The 17,699-nt window shown below is 37.7% G+C and overlaps 1 protein-coding gene across 1 annotated transcript in view; it reads right to left on the bottom strand.

Annotated features, from left to right (window-relative positions):
- The window catches only part of CDYL (chromodomain Y like), a 105,063-nt gene that overhangs the window by 49,785 nt on the left and 37,579 nt on the right, over nt 1-17,699 (bottom strand). Inside the window, 1 exon segment of the mRNA XM_042833683.1 lies at nt 7,067-7,733. Within this exon segment, the coding sequence (XP_042689617.1) occupies nt 7,067-7,733 (667 nt within the window).

The raw sequence follows: 17,699 nt of genomic DNA, 5'->3' as shown, positions 1-17,699 counted from the left end.
CAGGTGAAGGTAACTCAGCTGTGCTAATGGAGGGATGGAGCCTGGCTCCACCTCTCCTAGACCCCATTTAAGAGCTGACTACCAACAGGAAAGGATCTCTTTTGGAGACTGTTCCTCATGGAGTCTTTTTCAGCAAGCCCAGGAAGAGGGTAAGCTTTCCATCCATTTTTCTTTCCATCCATTTTTCTTTGGTGATAACCTGTTTAGCCTAACTTTCCTGGGTATTTCTGAATTACAACATCTGTATATTCATTGATTCTACAATCTTCTTGTCAACAGAACACAGACCCACGTAGACAATTTTCTTAACAAAGTTAAATTCAATCTACTTCACAGCCTTAAGAAAGATGGGAGGTATCCTTCTCAAAAGTGGAAACAGCATGGGACAAAAAAGCATTGATGGTTACTATGTCAAAGTAAAAGCCACTGTAGAAAGCATTGTGTATTTCTGATTGCACTTTTCACTTCTTCTGTATTGTCAAAAGCTGTTTTAAAGTTGCACAACTTTGACAATGTGGAAAGAAAAAAAAAAAACAAAACAAAACAACCAGGTTGACACTTCTGTTAACACATTCAGTCTGATCTTCATCATGTTTTCTTTGCAGAGATGTAAGTAAAATAGGTTAAAAGTGAGCCTCACAAACAGAGCTTTTGCTTCACACTGCACTTCTTTCCCAACGTTACCACAACAGGCATGACAAATCCTCAGAAATCACTTCTATCTGATCTTGATACAAATACCATAGGAATATGTGATGACCGATCATTATTGACTCCTTCTGAGCAGTTATAAGATTTAGACCCCAGAGATCAGATCCTCAATCAGCATAAATTGATGCAACACCTGAAGAAATGCACAGCTAACAGCATGGGGCTTATCATTGGGCCTGCAAATGCAATACAAATGTTGGTGAAGATGACAGCAATTTTTCTGTCAACTGAGGTTCAAAATTTTATGTCCAAATTAAGTATTTCTTGAGACATTCATTTCTATAGATAGACAAAATCCAGAGTTCCCATTAAAGGGGAAACTCATTTTTCTGGGGCAAGTTGCATACAACGTTGTGTGTGTATGCCTCCAAGGACATGCCCTTTCCCTCTCTGTCGTACTGATGAAAATAAACTTGCCCTTAAAGGAACACTTAGGCCACACTGGAATTGGGGTTAGAGAAGCAACCAAAAGGAATGGACTCATTCTTTCCAAAGTAGTTCCCTTTTTTTTCAGCTGTATCAGAAGTCCACACCAACAGTCTTCAAACAGACAAACCTGGCATCCAAATCCACAGCATCTCTGTTCAAAGCAATGAAAGACAGCAGAAGGCAGAAAAAGCAAGAGACCATCTACTTACTCCTTGTATTCTCTGGAAGACACCATTAAAACTTAAACAAGCCTTGCACCTAAATCCTGCTTTATCATTACAATCTACTAACGTAAGCCAGTCTATCTTGAAGACAAAAGATTTTCACACAAGTTCTCAATCCTGGAGAATCATATAAAGTAACAACGATCTGTACCACGTACCAGAAACTGCAAAGTGTGATATACAAAACCCAGAAAAGTATGGGATAACAGGCTGATTTTCCACATAATACACACCATTCACACTACCATGTTACTTAAAGCTTTTGCATGTATGATAAGGCAGAAAAACAAAGATAAACAAATTAACAACAATTTAGAGTATTATTTCAGTTAAAAGGAGAGAAGCTGAAGAATTTGAAAATGACCTAAGAGATGGAAAATTGATGGTAGGTTGAAATTTTGCAAGTTAGTGCATAATAGAAGGAATAAATGTGAACCCTTTGAAAGTAAATTCTAAATAATATGTAACTTTAAGGAGAACAACAAAGGTATCTAAGGTTGATTAAATTAAAACTGTTTTACTCTGAATCAGCAATTTGCAAAATGTGGACACAATACAAAAAATACAAAATTACACACTGCTGTATTCAACAAAGAGGTTTAACCGGTAATGTCAAAAGTTAGGTAGGTTCACAAAGGACTTTAACCCATTTAATTGGCTTTTGTTTCCACTAATAAAATGCTTGGTTGCTTTCCAGATCACTCCATGGAGATCAAACCACCACCCAAGTGCAATGTACAAACACACTGCAAAAGGAAGTTCCTGTCTCAAGGCTTTTTTTGGAATAATGTTTTACTACCAAAACATAACAAAAACAAAGGAAAGCTCAGAGCTGCTTCTGTCTGTCCAGAATGCTAAACAGGAATCTGAAGAACTGCAACACATCATCCCAACTTTCCTTTATTTGTACTTTTCACTCAAATTCCCACAGGAGTGAGTTCTGCGACTTTCCTTGTGCTTGACGGATGGGTTATATGCATCACTTGTGGTCTACAAGGACAATTAATCTGAATCATACCCTACATGCCTTCATCAGCTGCAATACTCTCCCAAAGGGCCTCCTGACAGTGACCTAATGATTTGCAACGCAGCTATCAGACTTAACCAAATAACAGGCACTACTTTCCATGTTCTCCAGAAAGTGGGTTTTTTTTTTTTGTTTTCCAAATCTGTAGGTTTTAATCCCATAAGCTGTTTTGAATAAGGGAGAGAATGGGTAACAAACACAATGTGAGCTCAATAATTTTTCTCAGGATGCCTGGCTTTTCTTTCAGTGCCAATACCATTGTTTCAAGCCGAGAACAAGACCATCACTCAACCAAAAAATCAGCAGACACCCTTGCTGCCCACAGGTCGATATACTCCAGTCATCCTTCTGTTGTCAGACAGACTATTGCTCATGCAAGTTATACATCTGAAGTAGCTTGTGCAAGGAGGGAGGTGCTGATGTCACTGTGTGCAATAGCAGTGCTTGTTCATCTAGCAAAGAGACATACTCCACTGCATTTCTTGTATTTTTTCTTTTCCTGCACACCAGCCACCAGCCTGCATTGCTCTAATTGTGACAACACATGCAGCTATGTGGCATTTCTTGCTTGTTTTAGAAGCTTGCATGATATTTTACCCAAAATCTGTTTGTGCCATTTATTCTCAATTGCATCCACGTTGCACACTGTTACCTGAATAAGAATGTTAGTGACCATAGATAAACCTAGAAAAAAAGTACAGCAAGAAAGCTAGAATTTGCCAAGCAATGGAATTCAACTAATTTCTACTCAAGTTTTGCAGGACATTAAAAACCAATCCAGTGTTTAAATTCTTTGTAAAACTGCAAAACAACTTTCTAGCCTTGTGTGGCTCAGATTCCCTTTACAGTTTCACTTCTTTGTATTCCATTGAAGAGAAATTCCTAGAATAGCTATAAGCATATTATGTCTAAAAAATTTGCAATGAAATTTCAGAGTTATTCAATTTTGATTAAGGTGAAGCATGCTTTCAAAAAAATCTCAAATGTATCCAAACCTAATGTCAGATACGAGGCCATTTTTTTGTCTTGCCTATTTTTGAGTAATACAGATGGCTTGTAGGTACCACTAAGATCTCTTATGCAACATCACAGTTTTTGGTGATGTTTTTTTTTCTGTTCCATCCACCCATTTAAAGATCACTTATGTTGACTTCTAGAAACAGAATCTTTAGAAAAATTGGAACCACAGAAATGTTAATTCAGTGACCAAGTCCCACTTTGTCCATATGCCACCCTTCCTAGACTAGTATATAGAATATTACTCCATAGACTTTGTTTTCAAGGCCAAGCCTTTAAAATATAAATATTCAATACAGTGATGTGGTTTCGTAAAACACATGGTTTGGACAGTTACTAGATTTTGGTATGCTGAAACCACTGACTACCAGAGCAAATAAAACTATTATTTTATTCTCCCAGCACTTCTGCGTATTTGTCTAAATATTTACTGGTTGTCTTTCCTGAGACTCTTCTTAGGAACAAGAACTGTGTCATGGCAGTTTGTCATCTGAAAGCATGACTAGATGCTACAATAACACCAATATTTCATTGTAATTCCAGTCATTAAACTGGGATTCTCCTATCCATACAAGGCTTGTTTTTTTTTGTTGTTGTTGTTGTTGTTGTTTTCTGATATAAAAAAAAAAATAAGAAGAGGCTGGGGAAAAAGCACACAAAGACAACATTTTGAAGAGTTTCACCATCCTGAACTGGGACTAAAAAAAAAATAATGATTAATACAATCAAAAAGCATTTATAGCAATAATCTCAAAATTTGGAAAACCTTCATATTAAAATTTTGAATGTTTATGTTCCAATTTCACTTTTAAAAAAAAAAATCAACACCTAAATCAGCTGTGATAATCAAAATTGTCTAAAATTGATTTGAAACAAAATTTGCATATTTCTAGAATGTTTCAAAATTACACTTTCCAATTGATTATTTCTGTTTTGATTAACTGGGATTTTTCCCACAAAAATGTTTTGAGGAAAATTTCCTGCATCAGCTCAAGTACAAAGTTATTTCCCAAAATGTGCTTTTGTCTTCCTGACAGCACCCTCCATGTGGATGTAGGAACTCTTAAATTTAACAGAAGGTGTACGTGGAGGAGGTGGGAAGTTTGGAAAGAGTGCTGCATAATGCCAAACCTATCATTTGCATTATTAATATGTCAGATCTGGTGAGTATGAAGAGCTAGAAATGAGGGTACAAATTTGAGGAAGTTTCTGCAAAATTAACAATTCTGACAAGATTCCTGAGGCGTTGACAGTGCTGAAAATGTGATGAGGTGTCCAGTCAGGACAGGAGGAATGTCCTGAGTAAGGAACAGAACAGGATTCTGAACAGCACGAGACTGGTGCAGGGGAGGAAGAGGAGTGTCTATTTATCACATTTCAATGAATAGCAGTGACATTAAAAATAAAGCCAGCAATGAGCAGGTTGCAGCTTTAATGAAGAGAAGGAGAATGTGTCAGCTTGGTAAACTGCAAGGCCAGGCTAACTCTTGGCTTCCCTCTGAACAGAGGTCCAATCTGCTGACGCAGAATAGCTGAGTTGTACCACAGGCTTTTACGAGAAAGAGTTCTGCCACAGAAATTTTAAGAAGTTAGGGAAAGAGACAGATGTTGGATACAACTGAATGTTGTTCCTTCATAACATTATTTTCAAGCTCTATAATCAGAGATTTACTGCTTGATTTGGACAGTACCTCAAAAAAGTTGTAGAGGAGTCCATCTATAGAACCATAATAAATTAGGATATTTGCTTCTATTTCCAAGCAAGCTACACAGCTCAGGTTGGTGGCAGTGTTGTGAGAAAAGGAAAGCCTTGGTTAATAGCTCTTCAGGAGCCGAAAGAAGCAGAAATGTTCTGTGTATCTTTGGGCAACCATGCATCGTGACCATCTCCTTAGTTCCTCCTGTTTTGGTCCACACCTTAAGATCTTGTGAAAATGTAAGTGTGAGAAAAATCGTGTATTCTTGTTATTGCAAGCACAGCTTTCAGCATTAGATGAAGGAGGTGGTAACAAGGGAACTGCAACACCACAGTGAAACATGTTAATACACCTCCAATAATCTTTTATGTGCCACTACCACTCCTGCACAGGACTTCCCAATTCCATTTCATGCCCTGTAACAAGCCCTTGCTACACTAGCATTACCAGAGAGGTTGGTGGGAATGATTTAATTATTTGGAGACTATTAACCCACCTAAGAAGGTCCTCTTTTATTCCTGTTTTGTTGTGTGAGGTTTTTCTTTGTGTTTTTTATTTGTTGGTTTGTTTTTGTGAATGCCTCAAGGCAAACACCAAGATGCTGAAGGCAGTCCTAATCGACCACTTCACTAGGAACACCACTGTACTCCAAAGCACGTATTATTTATCATGAAACCATCACATCTGTGAACACTCATCTACCTCACCTGCTGAGGAAACTTGCACAGTGGCATCTCTTGCCTTCTCCCCCTCCAGCTTTATTTACATCCTCAGAGATGCACATCCCCTCTTTAGCTCAAGCAAAGGAAGGGATATTTGTGGCATCAATGTGTGCATTGCCATGGTTACCTAGTTCATCTGCAGCAAAAGGGGTTGGTCCATGACCTGACACCACAGCTCCAGGAGAGCATTCCTCCCTTGTCGGCCACTACAGAAGTGTTTTGTTTTGTTTTTCATAAAAATCTGAATGCAAGCAACAGTGGGACACACTGCTCAACCTCTCATAAAGTATTAAACGTATTTTTGTGCCTACATAATTTGTCTCTGAGTATGGTTTTTATCAGCCCTTGACTTCAATAAATTTTTCCAGCAAGTCATCATCAAAAGTATACCTGCAGATTTTACCCTCTGAATTTTACGAGGAGAACATTACACTTGAAAACTTAGCTTCAGAAGCAAGCTAGCAACTACAAGTTGGGTCTGTCATGAGAAAACAAAAGTTTGTGGCATCAGAATGATGACCATATTAAACCAGACTCTCATCAGGGTGAGGGGAATTAATAGCTTACTCCCAGCCAAAGAAACAGTTTGGGTTTCTTTGGTGTTGAAAATGTAGTTTATTTCACTCCCACTGTAAATCTACTGAGATACCGCCAAGCCAGGCATTAAATCTAAATAAACTCTCAATATGAAATGAGGTATAAACAACAAAATATTGATAAAATATAACGGAGAGAGAATTCAATCCAGGCAGAAAGTGCATGTATCTCCAAAACTGGCTCAAATTTTCAATGAAAAAAACATTATCAACTTCAGTTTTTAAGAAACATCACTCTATCAGTTATTTCATTATAAAACATAAATAAGCCATTATAAGAAATCCCTCCTCATATTGTTCATCTGTTCACATAATGTATGTTTCTAATATTCATAACAAATTTGAGTCTTTCATTATTTCAAGAAGCAATGGTGCTACCCCTGGAAATAGTACACTGAATACATGACCAAGCATGTCAAAGCAAACACAGGTATCTCACGGTGGTTCTGAAAACACAAATAACAGTGAATCTCCGTGAGGAGAGCAAAGGGGAGTAAAGTTTGAAATGGCTTTGTAGTCATAAAGCTGTGAAGTCCTCCAGACTTAATGTGTCTGAGACAAAAGTGGGTAATTTGCATCTGATTCACAAAATGAATCAGCCAAATGAAAAATCTACATAAGAATGACTGATTTGTACACTTACCTTTTCCATTTATTGTTAATGCTGATGCAATTGTGGCTGTTACTGGCACTGGCAATTGTGGCACTAATGGATGTATCCTTGGTCGGCTCCCCATCCTGGCACGCTCTGCACCAGGTCCTAATAAAGCTCCCACGGGTTTTTCTGCTGCTACTTCAGGTGCTACAGAGTCTTCTTGATCCTGTTCTGTGTGGTCCATTTTATCAGGGCTTTCATTTTGGAAGCCATCAACTGCTGTCCGGCTCTTAATTGGACTTTTGGGCACTAGGATTTTAATACCTGATTTTGCAAGGTCCATATTTTTCCTTCCAGAAAGAGATGGTGAATTGTTTTTCCGGAACTTCTGTGTGGCAGTAAAGAGTTGATTATTTTTTGACTCGTGGTCTTTACTCATAACTAAAGATTTAGTGGAAGTCTTTGAAAAAGAACTATTGGTAGACCTAGAAATTTGTTTTCTGGCGTTATTTGGAGAGGTCCTATTTGTCCTAGTTAATGTGCTTTCTTTTTGCTTTTCATTGTGACGCCTGTTAAATTCATGTATATACTCCTCACAATTAACAAGGTGCTGTTCTGGCTCCCAGGTGTCGTCTTCACTGTCATATCCTTTCCATCGCACCAAATACTCTGTCTTTCCCTTCTTGTTTTTCCTCTTGTCAACAATTCTCTCTACCTGTTAAAAAGGAAAACCGAGCATTAGGCACAGGCAGATGCACAAGTCAATCGAGCAACACACATGCAAATAATTTCTTGAAGTGTACATAGATTTAAAAATGCTCTTTAGTCCAGTAATTCTCTATTGTAGCTCAATATCATGCAATCTTTCACTGCTGACTGGAAATGCCTCTCTTTGTACTTCAGACTGTTACTTTCACCTAATAAAAGATGCTCTAGAATACCAAAGTCATTATTCAATATGAATTTTGCATGCGCAGGAATCTGAATAAGACGTATGTTGTTAACCATTGGCATTGGCTCCCAATGAGTTTCAACACCAAGATCAACGTGACTGGGATTTCACTCCGTGAATACAGAGATCACACGTAAATCTGCTGCAAAAACACAGTTTGTTTACCTTACAAAACGTATTAATGTATCATTACCTGAATAACTTGTTTACTTAGCACAAGGCATGTGTGAGAATATCTTGCTTATGGCAAGTTATCCTTTAGTTACCAGGGACAATATAGTACAGCTCCAAAGTCAGGGCAAACATGGAGTAGTTTTTAGAGGCTGTTCACTTGGTGAAAACAGAGAACTTGTTTTGGCCAGAGACTTCGGTACACATACTTGAACCAATTACCATGCCTCACTTATCTGCAAATAGAGATGGTATTTATGTCACCAGCATTAAGCAGTTACATGCTACAACTGCATGTGGGAGCCACGTTGTAGAGGAATTCAGGCACTGGTGTAAGGCAGGCAGGGCAGACAGGAGCAGCTGCAGGGACAGAGGCTCATGCCTTGCACCAAATTTGCTGTCAGTCATGCTACCACAACAGAGAGGGAATTCTTTCATAGAAAGAGAGATGCAAGAGTAAGGCTAAACTCTGGATTTTTCCTTTTTTTTTCTCTCCATGCTGCTTTCTGGTAAATTCTGCAGCCTACTTTGTTTCAGTTATGGAATCAACACAGCTTTCTTCCCATCTCTATCTCCCTTTTGGTTATTAAGAAGAAAAAAAAAAAAAGGAGTGGGAAGAGGTATGCGATGAGACTACAATTTATTAATTTACCTCCTAAACCTGGTGCACCTTATGAGTAAGACCATGCATACAAGCAGCAATCACACATACCTAGGATAGCTTCTGAAGACTAGCAACATGTACTGGAGCTGCATTAGAGTGAAGCATCTACAGACTAATTTGGAAAGACAGAAGCAAAATACAGACATACACGTCGTTGCTGAATCATGTTACTCTCAACAATAGGTTCTCTTAACATTACACCTCAACTTTGATTTTTTTTATGTGGCACGTTATCATAATGAACTGCATGGTTTACAACAGCAAGGTTAAATAATTGCTACTACTGTAATAATAGAAGCAAAATAACTGTGCTTCCTAGATCTTCACACTTATCTTGCAAGTGTTGTACTATGCTGTCCTGCCAAGAGGACGTTACGTAGTCCTGTTTGCACTGGTATTAAAAAGAACCAAAACAATTGAAAAAAAGACAAACACAAACTGTCAGATTGGTTGCACCTGTACCTTGTTCCTCAACTTGTATTAGCAATTCAATTTTATGGAACACAACATAAATTGTACCAACATTAAATATGTAAAAATTGAAATATATTAAAACTGTCTTTATTCTGATTATCGGACATTATAATAGTTGCTGGATTTAAAAAATATGTAAAAATTGAAACATATTAAAACTGTCTTTATTCTGATTATTGGACATTTTAATAGTCGCTGGATTTAAAAAATACCTCACTATCAAAACTATTATTTTTCCATGAAACTGTACTTAACTTCTTAACACAAATGCTGCCACAAGTAAGTCATCATGCAGAAATAAGCCTTCCTTTCTCTTCTGTAGACATTGAGTATAAAGATCTTTAAGTATTAAGTCAGAAATGTTAAATTAGTAAATAAACTCATGAATCATAAACCTGATACAATACTGTCAAAAAAACAGTTACCGTGTTAGTCCTCCTTGTTGTTTATCTTTCTCATGACCCGTTAAAATAGATTTTTAAAATATGATTTGCAACCAGGCAAGGTATTTTTATTTTCTATCAGAAAATCCTCATAACAATCCAAATGGCATTGATTTCTGGGCACAAAGTTCTACTAATGCTTTGCATACTGGAAGGCCACCCATTAAGGACATGTCCTTTTAAAGCAGGAAGCCATTCTTCTCATCCAAAAAAAACCAGACACCTTGCAGAGATAACAGATGAACCTTAAAACAGGAGATGCAAAAATCCATCGCTAACCCAATAATTTATAGAGCAAACAGGAATGCATACAGAAAGCTGTTACACTCACCTGTACTGCCCAAATCTGCAACAAAACCCATTTTGATATTGCTCTGTTTAATTCTTCTTCTATCTGTTTTATTTACAACATAAAAAATATAGCAATTAACCTGTTGCACACAATTTATCACGTGTTTTCAGAGTTTTATTGAGGGACTTTCTGAATTGCCTCCACTTAATTAAACTGCCCTCAGGCCATTAGGAAAGCTGTTCAGGAATATTCTACTTCAATACTTCTGCTGACAATAACAGGGACAGAAGCATTTCACATCCAGGTTTGGGAAGAGAAGACTGGAATGTTTCCACAGAGTACACAGAGTCGTTAAATAGAGTTACCCAGGGCCACAGTTGAACACGAATGTTTGAACTCAATTTCATAGCAAAAACAGGACTATAAGCTTGTACATTCCTTCTTTTGCTACAGAAAAATAGTTTGACCAAGTCATACTTTTCTACTTTATTATACAGTGGTGACATGATGTGAAATATAATGCAAGACACTTCTAGTTCTTACATTAAAATATACTAATACACCCAAGCATTAAAATGAACAAGAATATGACTGAGTGGGGAACTCCATCCTAAGTCTAAATTCCCACTTCCCGGCACTTCAGTTATGGTTCTGTGTGATGGTACAGCTAAACAGATGAAATAAGCAACATCAAAACAGGCAGTTTTTCTTTCTTCCTCCTTGCTACTGTGGAGCTGAGCTGGTGCTTTCCTGATCCTATGATGAGTGAGTTCTGAGAGCCAAAAACTGGCAGAGTGCCCCAAAGCACCAGGTAAGCACAAGACCACATCCTAGGCCAAGATCATGCCAGAAATGCTGGTGACAACTACTTCTTGCCAACTACCATTTCTACAGCCTCCAATGCCTTCTGCCACAGGGTAAGATTCATTTTTAGTTCTTAAAAGGTTCTTTAGCAGCAGATACTGGCAGCACAATCTTATTTTCCAAGTGTTGTGGAAGAATCAAAAGAAAAATGAAAATGATTTAAAGAAGAGAAAATGATTGTGAGGGAAGAACAATCTGGGTGGCAAAAGTTAACATATCCCACTTTATCCACTTCAAGTATTCATCAGCTACATTTGAAACTCAGCCAGCAGAAAAATCGACAGAAAAATTAACACACTGCTCTGAGGCATAATCCAACACTGCAATATCCATACTATAATCTCACACACAATGGTTATACTTGAGACTTCCCATCTGCAAAATGGTAAATTTCCATTCCCTCCATGAATGTGGTAAGAATTAGTTAGTGTTTGCTTCTCTCTCTTTGAGGAAGGAAATACTTTGGTTTGAACTGCTTTTAATAACAAAATAAACAGCATTTACACTTTAAAACAGAACAGATAAGATATGGTTGCAATCAAAAGTGCTGTCCAGCTACAGCTGTGCCAGGTGCAAATGGTCATATTTACAGCCCATCTGTAACTGCTCCTCCCTGTCCCATGCTCACAGACATCAGCTCCTCCCCATCTGTCCACATAACTCCTTGTGCAATTGTTACCTAACGTAGCTCTGTCAAAGTGACCTGGTTTAGATATTAAGCTAATGTAGGCATCCTGAAATAACTGGTTTGGAGAGCAGCCACATATGCAGTATTTCTGACGCATCTAAGAGGACTGCAGAGGACAGCAAACACCTTTGAGCAGGATGGGTGCGGTAACCTCTTCATTCTGCTACACTCAGAAATTGGATGTGCACCAAATGGACATACTGACCTTTGTGGGTCCCTTCAAACTCTGGGTATTCTATGATTCTATGCACTCTTAATCCCAGATAAAAGACCTTTAGTTCAGGTCCAAATAAAGATGAAATTCAAAAGGATATTTTCCATCCATAACATTGCAATTTGTGCACATTTTAAAACTCTGTGTAAGGCATACTGAAAACGCATGTGTAGATATATCTTTAAAAATAATTTAATTTAATGGACTATTTGAAGAGACTGAAGTAAAGGTACGCCACCTCCAGTAGAGGGAAAAGACAGAGTGAGCAAAATAAACATATAAATAAACAGGCAAGTAAATATTCAAGAAGCATTGCTGTGTTAATCATAAATTCATTTTCTATTCCCATGGCGTTTCTCTCTGTCCTCACGTTTGTGTCAGACTAAATTAATTTAAAGGTAAACAGAAAAGAATCCTTTTGACTTCATCCTCTCTGCTGCCTGTGAAATACAGAAGACCTTGTTCACTTAGCTTGAGGCTATGTTTGGTTCCGAGCAACAGCACAACTGGGAAGCAAATCCTTTTCCACTTGCCACTATTCCCACTTACTGTGCAACAGTTTTGCTCACAGACTAGTTTTCATGTACGTGAAGTGGATTCTTTTCGGAGAAATATAAACTGGAAAAGCTGATTTTGATGCACAGAACATGCTTCAGCACTGAGGGAATAAGGGGCCAAGAGAAAAACAGCTCTGATCAGTTTCAACACATGTTGTGGCATGGATATTTGATCCTAAGAAGTGCCATTAAATCTAGTCCAAGAAAAATTGCTGCACAACATAATGCACTGAAGTAAGGGCCACAGCAACAGGTCTTTCACTCTACTAATTTTCACCTATTGATCCACATTTCTCACATAGACATTCCCTAATTCAGTGATGGAACCTAAGCACAACAAATGCCAGTTTTGTGCAACTGAACACGCTACATGTGAACAGTCACTCTTTGTTAACTTAGAAACTGTCCCATGTACAAATGGGACTTAAACAATCATCCATAAGCTATCAACAGTGGTTATGAATGACTACACCCTCTATTTATTAGCATCTTTTCAGTGACAAACCCAGTAATAAATTGAGTAAACTCAATAAAGTCAGTAATCAGCTATTTAAATACTTTTTATTTTGAGAGAAATGAATGCTACATAAAAATGCATACAACAGCTGAAAAAGTGAAGCAACAAATTTTGCTTAAAGCAAAATGAGAAAGTAGTTTTGGGAAAATAGTTACTCAAAAAATAATTTGATGAGAAAGTTAAATCATATCTAAGGTCTGCAAAGTGAGTGCTAAAATCTTTGAAGTACATATTTAATAAGAAAATACATTATTCCCAATACCATAACCTGACACCAGTGCTGCTCACTGCAATTAGCACAAGGAGATGAATTTTAGAAACAGTTTAAGACATGTATGCTTAGAATGCCCAAATCACGGTACTGTATAGTTTAAGTTCACATTGATACCATTACAAACTTATCCTAAAATACCATGCACATCTTCATGCAGCTCCAAGTTATTCCATGTGCCTTAGTCTGAGAGCAAATGCAGTCCATACTCTCAGAGCTGACTGATTCAATTTACAGCACAATGACTGGACTAACAGCTGATGAACTGTGGCAAACTGAGCTGCTGCATCCCTGTGGCATGAGTAGCTGGAGTGTCTGTACAGCACAGCAATCTCTGGCTACAGTACCACCTGTATTACTGTTATATTGTTCTGGAAGCCAGGGCCATATAAATTAAATCTGGATCAGATGTGAGCTGACTGTTTTCTTGTCCAGCCAGCTACAGTAGATGACACAGCTGTAGTGTGACTTCTATATAGCTCTGAGCAGATGCCTGATGTGGCCAAAGGCCTGCTAACACAGCCCACAGCCAGCCCACTACGGTGCCTTCTGGCACTCAGAACCAGCAGGAAGAGTTCACACTGAACCAATACTTCACAGCCTGCAGCCACTGTGCTTCCAAACCAGTGCTGAGGGTCTGAAAGCCTCAGCCTCCCTCTGAGGAAGCAGTCTGTGCATGCAAGTTTTGTACATACTATCATAAGTCAGGTAAACATCTAAAAAACTGCCAGTGGTCCCTTCATACTGACAGCCCAACAAAGACAACTGTGTATTCTCAACCCTATTTCTAAAACTTAACAGTGTGAAAACAAGCATGGCGATTTTTCCCTTTTCCAAGCTTTATTTTGATGAAAGGCTGTTCATTCTTTTAGGATTCCTGGACACAAGTCATGCAAGAGCTAACTTTGTGGCTATTTGCAGCACTCAATGGATACTACGCCCTCCGGGTCTTAATTACAGTTCTAGTTCACATAAAGTTCTATTCTGGAGAAATTTCTAATCAAGTTGCCTATAAAAATGTACGTATCCTGGTCAAGCTCATAATTTACCAGTAACTTGATTACTGATTGTTATCCACAGCCTTTACACAGACAATAGACAAAATCATTACCACATTCTCATCAAAGCAAATGGTTTGAGAATCATGGCAGTGGCACATGCCACACCCAGGCTGCACAGGAAATTCCTCAAATGGCACATTAGGAAGTTCCATGCCTAGCAATAACATTCAACAAACAGAGTATCACTGTATATGCAACTCCTCAAAGGTCCCTTGAAAAATACCATTCATAGACATGAATAGCACAGGACTCAAACCTGGCATAAGCAGCACCGTACCAAAGAAAAAGAACAGAGAGAACTGAAATGTATATTGGCAGTACCAACACCATGATAAACAGAAAATTCTCTTTCGCTTAAAGATGATCATGTTTTGGGATGTGATAATTTGGGAAAACATAGTCATAAATTCAAACTATCTCACAGTAGGAGGCTCAACAGCTTGACAAGTATTGACTTAAAGGACAATGCCAATAGAAATATTGTCACTTTATCATGCATCTAAAAGAATAACATAGAGTAGCAGATTAAAAATTCATCATAAAATATCAAGGCAGCAGATATTTGCTATCAAAGTAGGAGAAACAGAACTTTTAACAGTGCTCAATTACAAAGACTCTGCAAAGGCAAATGTCTGACAAATATTCAAAACTCTTTACCTAAAAATAGTGTCTGAAGGAGAGAGGTCACAGCACAAATGGACTCCAAATCTTAGAGAATGCTTTGTCATGCCTAAGTAAACTTCTCCCAACAAGAGCTGTAGCAAGGAAGAGCAAGAAAAAGAAAAGCACAAGACAGCTGAAGAGGGAACTTGGTGTGCTGTATTTGACTTATCAAATTTTTAATTCCACTTTTAAAGACCAGAATCAAATGAGGCTTTCCAGCAGCCTCCTAGCTGCAGGAGGGACAGTGGGGAGCCTGCTATTGTAGACCGCTTGACCAAACCTCAGTAAGAAGGCACACCAGGCCTCAGACAATCTCTCAGAAGTTACTTGGTAGCACTATTTTATTTGTTTTATTTCCTCTTGGAGGTCCTGAGGTGCTTACGTTAAATAAAGTTGACTAGAGACAGCTTTCTTTGGAATCACTGGATATGAGAAGCCAGAACACTCACACGTCTTACTCACATTACCAGACTTCTCTCACCCTCGCCATGTAAGATTGCAGATAAACAGGGAGTAAAAGTTTATTTCCACAAGACATAATTCAAGCATCTGGATACAAGACTACAACCACATTTTTGTTTCCAAACACAGAAAAACACACTAAACAGTTCCAGGCCATATTTAAGATCAACATTCTTTACTGGCTTTCTCTGTGTTCCTTCCTTCTGTTTCAACATCTCCTAGATGGACAAGCTGCATGAGCACAGTTCCCAGTCTCTCTGCCTGTAATATGACATCACTCAATACTTGATCTAACCCTGTCTCAAAATGATGGTGATAAAAAAATTTCCTCTAATTAGTCAGCCTCAACGCTGCACAGATGCCTATTATTTCTTACGTTGTTTCTCTCTGGGATTTATTAGTTGATGATCTGTTTTTCCTTGGAAAGTTGGAAACGGGCATTTTTCTGTCTTAGGTGTCAGGTCTCTCTGTGTCTGCCCAGCTTTTGCTATAAACCTAAGTTCTTGTTTCTTGTTTAATACCATGGTGGCTTCTGTGATTCCACTCTCATTTCCACTGTCTTTTGGAACAGGGTTATGGGATACATGTAAAGCTATACAGACAACAGCTACTGCTGGCAACTCTGCTTGGCGAAGATTCTTACAGGCTACAAGGTTTTAATGTTTATTTGTAACAACAAGTAAGTTTTATAATGTTCTTACAATGTATACTTCTGGGTTTTTTTTTTAAATAATTAAAAAAGAAGTTCATCATCTTTGGCTCATTATTTACTTTTTACTTGGCCTCCACATGGCATATTCATATGACAAGCTTTGCAATAATGTTTTTGTTCAAATCACTTTTTTTATTTCACCAGTATTTATAACTTTAAGGAGTTTCCTAAACCTCATCTTTTCATCCTTTAAACATGCCAATCAGATATAAAACAGAAATTACTTTCATTAATATTTTTAAACACATACAACTCTTTCATTTATATTGCTAATAATTATGATTTTTCTGAAATATATTTTAATGCTTTTGCATGATGAACACTTTCTAATATTCTGCAGACATGGGTTACTTAAACAAGTTGTCCCAACTCAAAATTCCTCACATTTTGGCAATGACAACAGAAACGGAAGGAAAAGTGAGGTGCTTTAGGCTTGGATAATGGCATATAAAATACAAAGACTTTCTTCAGAAAAATCTTTATGTAAAAAGAGGAAAAATAAACTCAGTTTCCAGAAACAGGTAACAGAAAAGGTTAGCCAAACATTTGCTATTTTTACTCATATATTTTTTCCAAGGTACACCATCTTAGATTTGGTCCTAGCATGAAGGAGCATTGTAGTCTTGATAAAAAAGTCCTGTATGTAGGTGTTTGAAGGTGGCATGGCAAATGAAAAAACCTATGCTATTTGTTCGGGTGTTTTTACCAATGCTCTTTGTAGTCTGTGAGAAGCCTGGGCCTTCTCTTAAACTAAACCAAAGCCAAAATCTTCATTTAGCCAGAAATGGATGGTACTAAAATTTGTAAAGTTCAGTGTCAGATACCTAGAAATTAAGAGTTTCTTTCTGAGCATATGTGTCCTTCTCTACTTACATGCAAGTGTCCCCCTCTTAGAGATGTCACATAAAATGACCTGTCATTTTTCTGTTATTACTATTAAAATATTAGCAAGAGAACTACTACAAGCTGTGTTGCAAAGGAAGAAGATATTTTCCTACATTTTCCACCAGAAGCGGATCCGGTGCTGGCTTCTGGTAGCTCCTCATTCACTCATTCTACTCACTTCTAAGGTAACGCTCAATCTGCTTAAAAAAGTAGTTCTTGGGAAAAAAGAAAAAAAAAAAAAAAAAGTTCTAGTGTCTCTTCTCTCTCACAACATCTCCTTCAGTCTCTTCTTATTCTTCAGTTGTTTCTTATTCCTTTTCCCCCTTTTGTCCCTGTCTGATACTGCTATTTGCAATGCCCTTCCTAATCCCACATCTGGCATCTATTTTACTTTTCAGTGTGACTTTTCATATTTAAAATGGGTTTAAATATGCATTCTAAGTATGAACATTTTTTAATTAAGAGCTGTTTTTAACACATAACATCTTTGCTTCTTTCCCCTTTCTCTACTTAGAAAAAAAAATTCTAACGAACACCACAAGAAAGTAAACATTTACATAAAAATTATACAGTTTAACATCAGTGTTATTTACAGACTGCCTACACTGAGAAATAGTCATCATAGGTCAGAGACAACAGTGGGGAGTTATCATTCCCCAATAGTTATCAACTCATAGAACTCTATTTCTGCACAAGTGATTCCTGTCAGTTTCATTGCACAAACAAGTCCTCAAATTCAGGAAATGCTTAGGCAAGATATAACATGTTGGTCTTCCAAACTTCTAAACTTG

This window comes from Centrocercus urophasianus, unplaced genomic scaffold (assembly GCF_019232065.1).
Source record: "Centrocercus urophasianus isolate 14NV4802_14NV808 unplaced genomic scaffold, USGS_Curo_1.0 seq_11, whole genome shotgun sequence".
Lineage (NCBI taxonomy): Eukaryota > Metazoa > Chordata > Aves > Galliformes > Phasianidae > Centrocercus > Centrocercus urophasianus.
This window is presented reverse-complemented; position numbering and strand designations above follow the sequence as displayed.